At 39.4% G+C, this 16,827-nt stretch overlaps 1 protein-coding gene across 1 annotated transcript in view; it reads right to left on the reverse strand.

Annotated features, from left to right (window-relative positions):
* Positions 1–592: 592 nt before the first annotated feature.
* The window catches only part of LOC121317887 (X-linked interleukin-1 receptor accessory protein-like 2), a 117,429-nt gene continuing 101,194 nt past the window's right edge, over positions 593–16,827 (reverse strand). The window contains exons 3-5 of the mRNA XM_041253982.1: positions 10,509–10,782; positions 2,161–2,347; positions 593–802 (exon numbers count right to left, since the gene is read on the reverse strand). Coding sequence (XP_041109916.1) covers positions 593–802; positions 2,161–2,347; positions 10,509–10,782 — 671 coding nt within the window. The remainder of the gene's footprint in view (positions 803–2,160; positions 2,348–10,508; positions 10,783–16,827) is intronic.

The raw sequence follows: 16,827 nt of genomic DNA on the forward strand, positions 1-16,827 counted from the left end.
AAAAGCAAAAAAAAAAAAAAAAAAAAAAAAGAAATGATGTCAGTATTAGTACATGAATTTCGAACCAGCAGGAAGTTGCGCTGTACTGCTTATTAGCAATAACATTTCTTATGTACAGTTTATTTATTTTTAAAAGTCAAGAGGCATCTGGTTTATCCTCCTGCCATCAAGGCCAAGTTAATCTTTTTTTTTTTTTTTTTTGGTAGCAGGCTGTCACTGAATCATATTGTTTATTGTCCTACTATTATTTAAAAAAAAAAACAAAACACGCACAGCATACTTATCAAACAATTGCATTATTAAATATGCAATCACAAGTTTTAATATAGTACAAAAGGTCTAAAAAAAAAGTGCCCATGTTTTTCATTGTGTAATGAAGCATGCTGTCACATTGTAACTACACAACCATGTATGTTATTACGGTGCTGTTATTGTAACCCCCTTTGTCTATTTGCTATTTGATTTTTTTTTTTCACCGAAGAAACTACAAGCTAGCAAAAACTCAATTAATAACAGACATTCACACAACAGCCACCCTGAGCCAGTGAGATGGCAAATTTAACATAGCTTTTCTATTTGACGTAATGATTTTTCAAATGTAACCACAGCAAAAAATGTGCCCCCCCCCCCCCCCCCCCCCCCCCCCCCCTGTAACCTGCAGCTCTGTTGTTCTTCGCACAAACTTGCTGCCATATTTCAGCTCGCACGTGTAATTCCCACCGTCCATTTCTTCAACCTCGGGTATCAGCACGCTCGTGGAGTTCACTATCACCAAACTCCTCCACGTTTTCGGAATGCATTCCTAGGACAATGTGAACATCTGAAATGTCAAGTTTCATTACAACCTGTATACAATATATTCTAGTTGCCTTGAGGCGTAAGAAAAGGGGCTTGTCTTGCATTGCCACCTTATGAAATGCTAAATACAAACAAAATAGTTATTGTTATTATCTATTAACAACATAAAAATGTCAAGGCACTTTGAATCCATACACTGGGTCATTGGACTCTATTCTGAATATCTTGAAAGGTGCTGTTTTGGCTACAATCTACTTATTTGACTGACTGACTGACTGAACAATATTATTCAGAACTTAGAATTAGAATTTTGAATCACATTTTTTCTTTCAAGTGATTCCTAACAACACTGATCTTTAAAATAATCTATCAAGCAATTAAAATAAACTAATAAAAAGGGGCCTTGAGTAAAACCCTATAATCACTTTCCTCCTCTGGTGAGTTAAGGCCTGTATAACTAACTGGTTAGGTGTCACGCCTTCACACGCTTGTGGTGGAAAATACAGTATTAACAAGAACCATTACGGTTCTCTCTCTCTCTCTTTCTCTCTCTCTTGCTCCCTCCCTTGCTGTCTCTCTCCCTCTCCCTGCCTCACGCTCTCTCTCCCTCTCTCTCCCTCATGCACTCTCTCTCCCTCTCCCTCCCTCACTCTTACTCTCTCTCTCTCTCCCTCCCTCGCTCTCTCGCTCCCTCCCTTGCTCTCTCTCGCTCTTTTTCTCTACTCTCTCTCTCCCTCTCCCTCTCTCTTCCTCTCCCTCTCTCTATTGCTCCCTCGCTCTCTCTTGCTCTCTCTCTCTCTCCCCTCTCTCTCCCTCCCTCACTCTCTCCCTCCCTCTCCCTCTATCTCACTCCCTCCCTCCCTCTCTCTCGCTCCCTCCCTCCCTTGCTCTCTCTCTCCCTCCCTCTCTCTCTCTCTCTCTCACTCCCTCCCTCACTCTCTATCTCTTGCTCTCTCTTTCTCCCTCCCTCTCTCCCTCACTCTCCCTCCCTCCCTCTCTCTCTCTCTCTCTTGCTCTCTCTCTCTCCCTCTCCCCCCTCCTCTCTCTCCCTCTCTCTCCCTCTCTCTCTCTCTCATTCTCTCTCTCTCTCTCATCCCCTCTCTCTCGCTCTCACTCTCTCATTCTCTCTCTCTCTCTCACTCTCTCTCAAGACTCTAGAAGTCCTCTCTCTCTTCTCAAGGGACCTCCACTCTCTCCCTCACTCTCCCTCCCTCCCTCTCTCTCTCTCTCTCTTGCTCTCCCTCTCTCCCTCCCTAGCTTGGAGGCCCTCACTCTCTCTCCCTCCCTCGTTCTCTCTCTTATGTACAGTATACACATCCACGCTCATTTGAATGCAGAGATCCTCTCAGTTGCTGTTATTACCTTGTACCACGTTATAAGTGGCTGCTTGTATGGAACGATGTAGTCCTCTAAATCAGGGCAGGGGATCTCTTTCCTCTTTGTGATCTCAGACTTTTCCAGGTATCTGATTTTACTGTTGTAGCAGAGCCCCGAGTCATTCTCCTCCACCGTCAAGGACATGGACACCTTCATACAGTACGTGGAGTTTCTGCAGGGACAGAAAGGGGCTTTGCATTTCTAATTTCATCTCCACAAGCTGGCATTACACAGAAAGCAAATATTGATTTTATTTTTTTTCACAGGATTTTCATCATAAAATAAACGCAGTGCTTGGGTATGGGGGGAAAAAAAAGGATACCAGTCCCGCTGCAAACAAAGGGTGACATTGGATTTGTGGAATTAGTTTAAATTCTGAATGCTTTAATTAACAGAAACATTGTAACCCCAGAACTGCACCACATTCTTAGAGAGGACGAGCAAATCATTTCATACATGGCTTCATAGACCCAGGGACCTGCATGCATGCATATATGGACTTGGATCAGTGTATGTAATTACTGTGCTGTGCAAGAATTCAATGGGATGGTTTAGGTGAAATACTTTATTTAACATGTCACATGCTGGGATCACAAATGGCAGCATTATTATATTATATATTTGTATTTATTTCAGGAAGTGTTCATTGCTTTTGTAGCTTGCATGCTGTTACTGTTTCACTGACCTTAATGCATGCATTTGCAGTATTTCTTTTTGCATGAATACATCCAGAATAAAAACATGGATTTATGACCCGTTTCTTTATAAAAAGGGCTTTGTGTACTGTACCCAGGATTCAGGGGTAATTCAGAGTGTTCACTGCATGGTGAGAAACCTGTTTAAAACAGTATTTTAGTTCTTCCAGCATAGTTCATTCATTTCCTCCTGAATGGATGATCAGATATGCATGCTGTGATTAAAACATTGGTTTGACATAAAATTTCTGAATTTTAATTCACTTCTGTATCCTTGCAGTTACAGGAATGTCCAGTGACGCCACTACTGGCATTACTACAAGCAATAAGTAACAACTAAATACGCATTAACTGATCTTTGTAATATCTGAATGCTTTGTGGTTCGATTTGACAATAAATGGAATGATGAATAGTTTACTTGTAGACCTATAGTGTAAGAGACTATTTCCAAATACTATACTGTTCAGATTCATTATTTTAAAATTATGAACTACCTAATAATTATCTTTAAATAGTTTTTTGTATGCTGATATCAACCAGTATAATGATGTGCTGATGTCACAGCAGTACTGTACTGCACGTTATTACATTTGACAATGATGCAAACATTAGACATGCTTCATATGACTGATTAACGTCACTGGTTGAAAAAAACAAAACAACAGAATTGTACAGCTTTTATAAAAACTTTATTTCGCTAGGTTACAGGAGAACTGTGAAATGTCTGAGGAGACAGGCTCTTACTTTCCAGCTGGATTTGTTCAGTCTGTCCAAACAAACTGCACAAAACAAACACAGTGATGGACAGGCGTGATCGTGTCTGATAAATTGCAATTGCTTTGTGAGGCCCCAGGGAGGAGCCAGCTTATTTATAAATATGAATGACCTCCCCCCATGTACAACAGGCTTCACAAGGAAGAGACTGAGAAGAAAGCTAATGATTTAATCAGAAAATATGAGCTTCATTTCTTACCCTGTCAAAGGCTCTTGAAACTGTCATTATTGGAAAATGGAGATTTGTCATATCAGCTTGTAGATTCCAAGCCAATTACAGTGAAAGACAAAGTAATAGTAAATTAACTAGTGATAATGCCAAACCTCTGTGGAGCTACCAGTCAACGGCAAGATAGATTCAAATTGTAATTTAGGAAAGAGGCTGCTGTGGCTTAGATTTAAAAGCTACATCACATTTTATAAGTATACATAGAGTACTAAATCATAACACTCTCTCCCCGCTTCCAGAAGGGGTTCACTTGAATGCTCTAAAATCGACAGAGCCCTTGCCTCATCGTACTCTAATTGTGTGTTTTATAAATCCATATTGTTTCACATGCAATTGATGTTTTTTTTTTAAATAAAAAATAATAATAATAACACTAAAACAGTTTATGCCTGAGTTCATTTTCCTCCCCTTTTATGACACAGCTGTTGTCATTGATTAATTTTTCTACACAGCATAATAAGCTCAAAGAGTCTAAGTCCAGTTTAATTATCTCACCAAACTGGTTTATCCCTCTCTGGACTGGGGCTGCTTGTGGCTATTGTCTCGCATGAAGGGGTAATAATGAACGGGTGAAACAGGAGAGCGCAGATTCAGGTACTGGTCATTAACATCTGATTTCATTGTTATCCATGAGCTGAGCTACAGGCCATTCGTGATTATTATTATGCATCATCATTACTCTGGTAGATACTCTGTGCAAAGTTTTGTGTGAGAGGAGGCCTTGCAGATTCATACTGTTGTTTTTTGGTGCTGAACAGATAAATGCCAAAGGGTAAGGCTTTTTTTAGTGTTCTAGTGGAATATATATTTTTATAATGCATAATAACAATTATGGTCTAGGCATTATGCCTAAAATAACCATGCACATGTTTTTAATCTAAGATGTCAAACTGTCTGCAGCCTCATTGCAGTTTTAGTACTCAAGATTAGAAAGCACTACTGGTGTAGAAGAAGAAGAAGAAGAAGAAGAAGAAGAAGAAGAAGAAGAAGAAGAAGAAGAAGAAGAAGAAGAAGAAGAAGAAAGTTTTATTAAAAACTGTAGCTCTCCCTTCCTCCTCAGGAATGTGCAGCAGATTGAGAGCAATTCAATATCACACTGATCTAGTTCATGTGGAAGGGGACCGTAACTGTCACTTTTTTTATTATGGAAAAACCTTCCTTATCAAAAGAGAACTGGAAATGGTTTAGTCAGCAGTAACTCAATTCTTTGCCATGACAAAAGGCTGTTATGACAAGTGCTCCTGCTGCATGCAACCCTGCACACTGGAGGCTGAGCTTGTTCCATGCATCTGCAGCTCTCGTTACAACTGCCCACCCACGCACTCTTCCTGAAACGATACATGCTCACCACCTAGAGAGCTCCACTGCCCACTCCACACAGATGGGGTTGTAAAGAGCACCTCTCCTTGTATTATTATTCATTTCTTAGCAGACGCCCTTATCCAGGGCGACTTACAATTGTTACACATTTTTTTTTTACACATACTAAAGGAAGAGCTTTAATTAAAGAGCAGATTAAACATGCTGGAAATCTGGCCCTGACATCTCTTGCAGTGCACGGTGTGAGTTATTTTACTGTATTGTTTGTCTGTGTTTTGAAAACATCTTGAAATACTGAGATAGTGGAAACACATGGCTGTGTTCCTTGCAGCCAGGCAGCAGTGCTTTTTCCTCAAACAGCAAACACACACATCAACAACTGGCTAATTCCTGCGTGGAGGCGGGTTTATTTGGTTGAGTTATCATACCTAACCCTGCGGCTGGACCAAAGAAAACAGTGTATCTTGTTTAATGACTGGAACACAAAAACAGCGGCTGAAGAGAGGCGGACTGCGAATCAGTAGACCTGAGACGTTGCAGTTAATGGCGCATACAGTCCCTCACCGCAGAAAGATTCTGCTTAGGCCATTAGAGCCAGTCCAGTTGATATTAACATGAAAATAAATTGCAATTATTATTAGTTTTTTTGTTTTCATTTTGTGGCTTCTCTTTGACTTTAGCGTTAGTTATTTATAACGGTGAGGAAATAAGCCGGCTTAATCAGCTTTGAAATGAGGAAGTTGCTAAAGCATTTGGTCAGACATTAGTTTGAGGATCCAGTCGTTAACATTTGTTGGTAACGCTTTATATTAAGTGTCTTTAATTACTGTTTATTTACATATTAGTTACTTAGTAAATACATGTGTACTTACACATACTTAAAATGTTATTATGCATATTTACAATGTGCTTAATGTGTAGATATGTAAGTACACAATTGTATCAGAAAAGAGTTTGGGTAGTGTACTGTAGTGATCTGCGCATTTGTGTCTTTGTTACTGTATTTCCACTGTGTTTGTTACTGTATTTCCACTGTGTTTGTTACTGTATTTCTACTTTTTGTTACTGTATTTCCACTATTTGTTACTGTATTTCTACTCTTTGTTACTGTATTTCCACTGTGTTTGTTACTGTAATTCCTGCTGTAATTGTGTTCTACTCCCGCTCTGTATTTCCCACCTCTTGTTTTGTTTCCTTTTGTTTTTTCTTAATGTGTTATTTTTGTCCTGCTGTTATACTGATAGTTTATTTTTCTTTTTATAAAAAAACAAACAAGCAAACAAAAAAACAAAAAACATTTTAGACCACAAGTCAAGGTGACTTTCTGCAGTGGAATATCTGTGAGATTACACCCATGCAATTCTTCCTGTGAGGTGCTTGCAAATGAATGCACAGATAGCCTTGGAGCAATCTTTGCAGTTCAGATGTACTGTATAGTCATTTACTGTAATATATTCAATAGCAAAAGCATTGAGTGTTTTTGTAAAGGGCAGATGCAATGCAGGAAGGCTTCACATAATTAAATCGTTCTCAAATTCCAGCAATAATTCTTCTGAAAGGAAATTACTCTGGCCTTTGAGGCACGAGATCAAGTGAATATTCGACATTCTGGACAGGGACGACGTGAGCTTCCATCCAGAGGAATGTAGTGTGCAGCACCTCTGAGATATTGCTTGACCCCCGAATTGCAGGGTAATAAATAATGTTTTCAATGTGCCCTTTTTAAAAGTGTTCAATATTTAACCAGGAGAGCAGCGTTGGGTCTTGCATCTCATTTCTCGTTTCCTGTCGCAAGGGGACCATGTGGAAGCTCTTGGTAATGATCACAATTTCACTTGAGTTGAGACAGGATAACTGATATTGCTGTGGTTATAAAGTAAACTTATAATCAATTCACAAGCATTGCACCAGTTATTGCTGTCATATAGGGTTACCATATAACTCCATGTACACGAGGACAGCTCGGGCTCGCAATGCATTCTCAGGTACCTTTCACAGCTGGACTACACTTACCAGAATGCACTGGGGTGTGAGTTGAAAAGTCTGAACTGTCCCAAACTGCCCTAGTATACATGGAGTCATATGGTAACCCTACTATGGTATTCCAGGTAAAGTCTGAAAAATGTGCATCAGTTTTTTTTTCTTAATGTGCTACAATTAATATTCATCTGTAAGCTGATCCTATGCTATTTAGTTGTGATTTTCATGAATTGTTACATATACTTTTTCCATTCTCACAGCTCATATACAGTTATGTTAATAGGTAGCTCCAAAATCAACCCAGGGGAAACCCCAGCAGTGATAGTTAGACAATTAAAATAGACCTGGTGTGTCTGTAATACTTTATTACACGACATGCTGATTTATCTATGTGTATAGTAGCTTTCTTAATGAAGCTGCTCCATGATTAGACTCCAAGAAAGACCAGTGCTGGAGCCCTAACCTCTTTAATATTTAAAAACAGTGGCTATCCAGCACAGACTGCGATCCTGCCATGTTTGTGCCTTTCCCCCCGTTCCTTTTGGATGAGGTCTTGGGTAGAGAGATTAATAGAAAGGCTAAACACTTGACTGGTTTGGAAGGCAGAGGCCCTGATTCCGGTCTGTTTGTGGAGAGCTGAGTTATCTTATAAGCGGAAAAAAAGACAGGTGGTGCAGATTACCGGGGAAAAATCTACTAAGGGAATGAAAGGGCAAATGAGACGAAAGTGCTGTGTTGTTTCAGAGTTATCAAGAATAGAAAGGCTGTAGATTTATTTGGTGTGTTTGGTAAGGCAGTGCAACCAAAAAGCCAGTCTCCCTGCTGCACTTAGTGTTGAGAGACTGCAGAGAGATCAGTGTTGAGGGATTTCAATGCTGTTGAACTGCACAATATAGATACTATGGGATGATTCTTGTTGGAGTTTCATGATTGCTGTTTCTTGTTAATAAAATTGATAGCATACTTGCTATCATCTCTAAGAAGAAAACAAGAGTTTCACTGTGTGTGTTTCAAGCAGTGCAGGATGTCTGTAACAGGAACAGAGTCTACATTATCCCTCCCGCAGGTCACTAGGCCTTCAAAACAAATGTGATTCCTCTGTTCAAAAAGTGTCATTTCAGACACAGCGTCGCTGTAAATGTTATTTTATAGCAATTGTCCTGAACAAGCACATCTTATTGTCACCTAAACATGTTGCGCTTGGACTCACTGCTCTAGAATTTGAAAAGCAATCATTTTTTTTCTTTCTTTCTAGTAGATATTAAAGAGCAAGTAGCAGAGTTTCGAAAGCTATAGCGTGACACGACCCCACTTGTTGCTACAGCTGTTTAAATAATGCACCTGTAGTTGTTCTTTACATTATTAACATCCTGAAAATGTTTTACACTTCTAAAGTCTGTTTCGAAGCTCTTTTCACAATGTCTGCTCTAATGCAGTGATAGTGTCAGGATTATTGCTCACATTGTCAAACAGGTAACACAGCAATAACGATCCATGGTGTGGAGCGGAACAGAAAAGCCGGAGCACTTGTTGTTATGCTTCTTTTTGTTATCGCTCTTGCTGCAGTGATTAAAGGAGATCTCAAACTCTAGTGCAGAGAACAGACATTTTAAAAAGCTCATTGAAACAGGCTTTAAAGTTATACGTGTAAAAAGTTGTCAGGGTGTTAACAATGAAAAGAAAAATGACAGGTATGTTATTTAAACAGTTGTAGCACCACCCGTTACTTACTCTTTAAGACAGTCATTTAAGGCTTTAAAAATGTTAAGCATATGTTGGTGAATTTATTCTTTTATATGTTATGTGTTATTTAAGGAATCTCAACCATTTTAATTGTGTCAATTACATCCAGGATTTGAATCTGATTTGCATACTTTCTCAATGTCTTGAAGACAAACATTTTGACAACATACAATTTGTTTATAAGTGTACGTAATAAATAACATAAGAAATGTACCTGTTCTTTTTTTAATAAACTAAACCGATAACATAGTGTGCTCTACAGGTATTTCACGACCTTGTCAAATGTCCACATACAATTCTGTTTATAATATTATCATATTACTGGGACTAACTTGTGCATCTTTCAAAATATTAATAATAACATTTGAACAGAGCACCCTTATCAAAAAACAGCACATTCATTTACCTGTGTTCTTGGTCAAGACTGCACAAGCAATGTACTGGCTGGGTTAAATGGAGTGCTGTTGCTGGTTTTGCAGGAGAGATTGGCCTTTATGTTCGTCCAGTTGTAAATACTCTGGTCTTGCTGGAGGACTGGTTAAATGAACAATGGTCTTGGGGCCAGGATCAGTGGCATGCCCTTCCAGTAGAATGAGTCCTTTGTATTCCTCTTCTTGCAGAGAGGAGAGACAGACAGGCAGGCAGACAGAAAGACAGGCGGGCAGACAGACAGACAGACAGGCGGGTGGGTGGATGGACGAGCGGACAGTGAGACAGAAAAAGGGGGGCAGGTGGGCGGGCGGGCGGACAGATAGGCAAAAGGACAGATGGATTAGGTTTGATCGATGGATGGCCAGACAGACAGTTATGCAGATGCAGTTGATGAGATTGACAGACAGACAGGTAATTGAAATGCACTGTCACTGGAGCGGGCTGCAGAAGCTGCAGAGGCTGGAAGCACTTTCTATCTGACAGCTGTCTAGGCTTGAAATGAAATGCATTCTGGCTTTCACAGGCCAGGTCCGAGCGCATCAAGAGGTCTATACTGTCAAACCGACAGTAAAACCGAAATTGATTTGCTCCTAGTTAGACAGTGTCTCTAGATGAGTCTGGCAGGAGAGAGTGTGAAGCTAATTCAGGAGGTGGTAATCCATGCAGTGCAGAGTAATATTCACTGGTTAACTTAGCATGAGAGCCCTCAATTATCATTAGCACAATGTACAGTACAGTGCAATCCAGTAGCATCGTGGCCAACTGACATCTTCTAATCGCAATTGGGCAACTATACTGTAGCAAGTAGCCAACGTAGCAGCTCCAGTAGTCCTGTACAAAGTAACCCTATGATCAATTGTATTATTGGAAAGAGCACAGCAACACACAGCCAGTAAAGGTAATAAATGTATCATTTTGTAAATCTGAGACAAGTGTAACACATTTTAGTTTTGTCTCCATTTCTGAGGGTTAAAATATTATTATTAATGCATCTGGGGGCATGATGCTTTTTAGAGATTTTATTTGCATAGTACCTGTATCTACAATAGCAATACCATAACAATATTTAAGCAATAGCTAAAAGTTATTATTAATGCTATTCACAGGCATTCTAGAATCTAAAAGGATAAAAACAATGTAAATGAAAACAGTGACTCACCTCAAAACGCAGGTATAAAAGCCATTATCCACTAGTTCTGCTGAACGAAACCAGATTGAGTCGTCCTCTTTGCTCAGTCTATGTCCTGAAAATATAATGGGCTCTTCTGAGTCGCCCTTGTTTTTATACCATATGAGCCTGAGCTTGGTACTTTGGGCCATGGTGTAGTTGGTTCTGATGTAGCTGTAGAACAGCGCGCATTTGACCCGCACGGGCTCCCCCGCCAGCACTCTGTACTCCTTCAAATCCACCGACCAGTCTATACAGCCGTCCACTGCAAAACATAAGCAAACCAAGCACGTTAACATCCTGCAGGAACTTACCCAGGTGAGCTGTTTAAGAGAGCCTGCTGAAGGCGGATGTGCCCCTGTGTAGGGGTGGATTAATACATCTGTGATGGAAATCAAAGACTAGTTACCCACAGAGCAGGTACACCCTTAGAAAAGCTGACCACACTACTTGTGCACATTGTGTGATAACAGATCCCCTACCTGGTGTGGGAGCTCATTTGAAACCTCACTCCTGCTCTGTTCATACATACACATCATGCAGATCACATGACATGTCAGTCACGTCAAGCTGCTGTGCATTAACATCATTAGGTTCCATTCCCAAGGTGTGATTTATCTGATGAAGTGTCAGGTAGTGTATCACAAGCACAGGTTTTAAGCTGCTACGCGTCCAGCTGTGGGTTGCTATCGTGAGTTCCCGATCCTTCCCTGGAGATTTCCGTCTCCAAAAACCGTCATTACAATAAACATTCTGATAACCGTAAGACCTACTGTGCCCTCCGGGTCTTTCACTTCTGATTTTGTATTCCCCTTTAAATTGTGACAAGAACAGAACTGCTCTGAGTAAGCGAAATGCAAATTCCAGTAATCTGCTTCAATCTGTAAACAGGCCTGTTTGTAGTAAAGCTGTAATTTTTTTTTTTTCTTTTTTTTTAAGAAACCCGTTGGCCTGAAGAAATCTGAGTGCATGTCAGCATGAATCATAATATATGAGCAATTACAGAAGTGTGTGTATCTAGACCCAAAGTAATTTTTCTTTCTGCTTGCTGTCACATAAATACATTTTACATTCAAAATCTTCCTGCAATAATTTACATAAGAACTGTCACCAACAGCAATTTATAGTATGAGATTGCTATATATGCTTATCCAGATAAATTGATACCGAAGTCTTAATTTAAATCTTGACGAAACCAAAGAGGAATTGATAGCACAAAATGTTATTAATGTAAAAAAGAAGCTCAGGGCACAACAGGGAAGGGAGCAGGTGTTGCAGATTCTAGAGCAGAAGTGAAGAGTTGAAATGCGGCAAACTCAATTCTCTGTATCAAGTTAACCTAAAACGTCAAAGGCTACATTCTGTACATTGTGTACTGCAGTATGTATCTCTGCACTATGTTACTGCAGGTAGGTCTACACTGATACACCTGTGTTTCATTTCATGTGACAGAGCCCACAGGTAAGGTTATTGACTGACATGTGTTACTCTGGTCCCAGGAAGTGCAGATGACAGATGTCTTACTCCAGTCAAATTAACTAACAGATCCTTTCTCTTACTACAGGGCAGATTTCAAATAATGGCATGTGTAAGAGTCCCTAATTTGTATCTGGAGAGAAAAAATTACTTAACAAACATTATGCCTTTGAGATGACAGGATGGATCTGAGCCAGTGCTCACCAGCATGTGGTCCTGTGTTCAGAGATACTCCCATATTAGTAAGCATTGTTTATTTAAAGGATGCATTTTGTTTTACACTGCATGTTAATTGAGAAATAATGTTTCAGTGTCTTATTCTCTTACTAAGTCTTTGATTACTAGTCTTTTGGAAAGATTAACCAATATGTAAAGGACAGGAACAAAAAACTAAAGGCTGATGAGAACTTCAAATCTAAATACAAGTTTGATCTTCCTGTGGTAACCTTGGCTACTATTAACAGTTGCTTACATCTTCAGTGGAACTCAAAAGGAGCATCCGATCCCAGTTGCTCTCATCTGTAAAGTCTTTTGACATCAGTAGCAGTTTTGAAGGAATAATAGAATAACAAGTGTGTTCTGGCTCTCAGGATATCGTGGGTGTTGTGCCAGCACTCTCATTAAACAACATTCATAACCAACGCATTCAAACAAAAGCGCTGCCCTTTGTCAATTCATTATATGAATGCACATTGATCTTCCTGAAAACTAAGAGGGAATAGCTGAGAAGAAATGCAGTAATAAACCACTCATAGACATCAGCCCCCCACTATTATATCAAATATAAACTGGGGGGTATTGTTAACACTTTATTTCTAATGTCATTAAGCACATCATAATTACAGTATACAAGGTGGATGTGTCGTTACTAATTTATACCATATATTTACAACAGTAAAGGTTTATACTTACATTACATTACTATTCAATTACAGTGTAATTATTGGGCCAGCATAGTCTTTTGGGTAATACTTTATATTACGGTGCTGCTTATTAATATTTTATAATGTATAATATATGCTTAATAACAATGCTATATAGTGTTAATAAAGCATTATAGATTACGTTTAAACATCCTAAGGTACAATAGGTGGCTAAAAACTGTCCCCTTTATAAAACTGCAATTCTGTCTATGGACACTGCATGGCTATAAACCACCTACAATGCTTTATTAATACTCTATAACATAGTTAATAAGCATCTATTATACATCTCTGGAAAAAATTAAGAGACCACTGCAAATTTTTCTTAAATCAGCATCTCTACATGTATGGTAGCCATTTCATTCCAGTGTCTGTTGAATTCCAACACAGGCACACCTCATTCTACTGAATGAGGTACTGATTAGGGGATCACCTGAACCAAATCTTATTTAACGAGGAAAAGTACAAAAACCACTCCTGTGGTCATCACCTCTTGCAAGAGGACCAGCTGGATGGCAAAACAGTGCTAGTAGTACCTCAAAAGTAATTGGAATAAAAAAATAACTATTGACCATACCCAAAGAGTTGAAAAGGAAAGTTTTGAGTGAGGAAAAGAAGGGTTCAATTTTGGCTTTACTGGCAGAGGGATACAGTGAGCGTCGGGTTGCTTCCATCCTTAAAATTTCAAAGACGACGGTTCATAAGAACAAGGTCAAGCAGCACACATTGGGGACAACAAAGCTACAGACCGGCAGAGGGCGAAAACGACTCTCCACTGACCGGGATGACTGCCAACTCATTCAAATGTCACTCAGTAACCATAAGATGACATCAAGTGACCTACAAAAAGAATGACAAACGGCAGCTGGGGTGAAGTGTACGGTGAGAACGGTTCGAAACAGGCTCCTAGGGGCAGGGCTGAAGTCGTGCAAAGCTAGAAAAAAGCCCTTCATCAATGAGAAGCAAAGAAGAGCCAGGCTGAGGTTTGCAAAAGACCATAAGGATTGGACCGTAGAGGACTGGAGTAAGGTCATCTTCTCTGATGAGTCCAATTTTCAGCTTTGCCCAACACCTGATCGTCTAATGGTTAGAAGGAGTCCTGGAGAGGCCTACAAGCCACAGTGTCTCGCACCCACTGTGAAATGTGGTGGAGGATCGGTGATGATCTGGGGGTGCTTCAGCAAGGCTGGAATCGGGCAGATTTGTCTTTGTGAAGGACGCATGAATCAAGCCAAGTACAAGGTTGTCCTGGAAGAAAACTTGCTTCCTTCTGCTCTGACAATGTTCCCCAACTCTGAGGATTGTTTTTTCCAGCAGGACAATGCTCCATGCCACACAGCCAGGTCAATCAAGGTGTGGATGGAGGACCACCAGATCAAGACCCTGTCATGGCCAGCCCAATCTCCAGACCTGAACCCCATTGAAAACCTCTGGAATGTGATCAAGAGGAAGATGGATGGTCACAAGCCATCAAACAAAGCCGAGCTGCTTGAATTTTTGCACCAGGAGTGGCATAAAATCACCCAACATCAATGTGAAAGACTGGTGGAGAGCATGCCAAGACGCATGAAAGCTGTAATTGAAAATCAGGGTTATTCCACCAAATATTGATTTCTGAACTCTTTCTCAGTTAAAACATTAGTATTGTGTTGTTTAAAAATGAATATGAACTTATTTTCTTTGCATTATTCGAGGTCTGACAACACTGCATATTTTTTGTTATTTTGACCAGTTGTCATTTTCTGCAAATAAATGCTCTAAATGACAATATTTTTATTTGAAATTTGGGAGAAATGTTGTCAGTAGTTTATAGAATAAAACAAAAATGTTCATTTTACCCAAACACATACCTATAAATAGTAAAACCAGAGAAACTGATAATTTTGCAGTGGTCTCTTAATTTTTTCCAGAGCTGTATATTTATAAAACATTTATACAGCATTAATAAGCAGCACCTTAATATAAAGTGTTTGCAGTTTTTGTTTTTTTAAATCATTGTTTATTTATACAGAAGCTAACTAACCAAGTCTCACACAAAACACTGTGACTACTACTACTACTACTAATAACAACAACAACAACAACAACAACAACAACAATAATAATAATAATAATAATAATAATAATAATAATAATAATAATAATAATAATAATAATAATAAAATTGGTCTTGTAACTAAAAACATTCTAGGTAATTGAACCATACCTGCTAAAATCATATGCTTTTTTAAAACCATGTCCACGCACACACCGACCTTTCAAAATACTGTATAATAATTAAATTTAAATGGTGTTTGACACATTATCACAGAGGGCTACTCTGCTAAGCCTTAGTGATGCTGATTTCAGTGCTTGTATGCCATTCAAAGAGCCTTCATACATTACAGCAAGCTGACTACCTACCACAGCCGTGACCTGGCTTTTGCACCCTGGCCATGTCTATAATAAAGAAATGTATGAAGAGTGAGGGAAGAAGTCAGTGTCAGAGCTGCACTGTACTCTACCTGATCAAATACTCTGTGTTCATGTGAAGCTTCAGTGCTGACTCACATCTGAGAGAACGTTTATTATTTTCACAAAGAAAATAAAATGCTTTCAGCAGACATGTCACTTTACAGTGGAATAAATGAGACTAAAAGATCAGGGCTTTCAAAATGATTCCAGGAATGAGCAGCATTCCAAATAGCAGCAAACAATGCCTATCCTATCACCGGAAAATATATATGTGTGTGTGTGTGTGTGTGTGTGTGTGTGTGTGTGTGTGTGAATGGTAATAGTGGATCAGAGCCTGGGAGGCAGCATATCAAGATGTAAATGGAGTCATTCACGAGGCTCTGTTGGTGTTTTAAATAAATAGACCTGACCATGACAGTTATTGAAAATGGCAAACAGGATTTACTTTATTCATTTTGCGTGTCACCTCCTGTGTTTGCGTGAGCACAGATCCTTGGAGAGTCTGCATACTGGATCTCTCCACTCCCAGCCCAAGCTTACACTGTGGACCACATTGTATCAGTCTCCAGGGATCCTTAGACTTCAGCTGCTTCTGTTCAGCAAACGCCATCATTAGACATTTCAGAAAATATATTTTCCACGTAAGTTTTTTGTTGATAATTGATTTGCCCTGATTTTACCTGAGGTGAGGTTGTCCTGGAGTAGAGCTGATTGGGCTCTGCTAAACTAGCTGGAAATGAGCTGAAACACATGTTTGGTGCAGTTATTTTACTTACAAACTGTATTTATGTACATGAATACACCTGAGGAACAGAGCATTAAAACACTCCCTCCCTCGCTAGCTGAAGCCTTGTATATATTGACTAAATTAAGGGTTGCTAAAACTTGACAGGTTTTCAATGACTATGTTTATACACTGGCAGAGCATAGCAATATCTTTACAATGTACAGTCCTGTTTAATGCAGATCATTTATCAATATTCTATGTATACATACACACACACACACAGAGTCAACCTCAGTATAGAGTCAAACTCGATTGGTGGATAACTCGACACCTTCGCTTAATTCGACAGACAGTCTTGGTCCCAGATTTTCTCCATATAAAATATATGCATCCTGTCTCTTAATACCACGCTTTACTTCACTCGACACTTACTACCGATGCCAAAGGGATAAAAACTATTTAACAGACTAGTGGATAACTTGACACTGTCGTTTCACGTGACTGACCTGGTTACAGTGTCAGTTCACAATGAGTGAGAAGTGAAAAATGGGCTCTCGTTCAATTGGATTTGAAGCTCAGGTTATACGGGATACAAGCTTGTCAGAAGAACTTTTAAAGCATGTGTTTCTGCACGTGAAACAAATAGACAATGTTTGATTTCTGTGTGAAGCTGTAAGTTGTTTATTATTGTCTTTGATCACTGAGTTAATTCTGTATAATGTATATTTGT

The sequence above is a fragment of the Polyodon spathula genome, chromosome 7 (genome assembly GCF_017654505.1).
Source record: "Polyodon spathula isolate WHYD16114869_AA chromosome 7, ASM1765450v1, whole genome shotgun sequence".
Classification (NCBI taxonomy): domain Eukaryota; kingdom Metazoa; phylum Chordata; class Actinopteri; order Acipenseriformes; family Polyodontidae; genus Polyodon; species Polyodon spathula.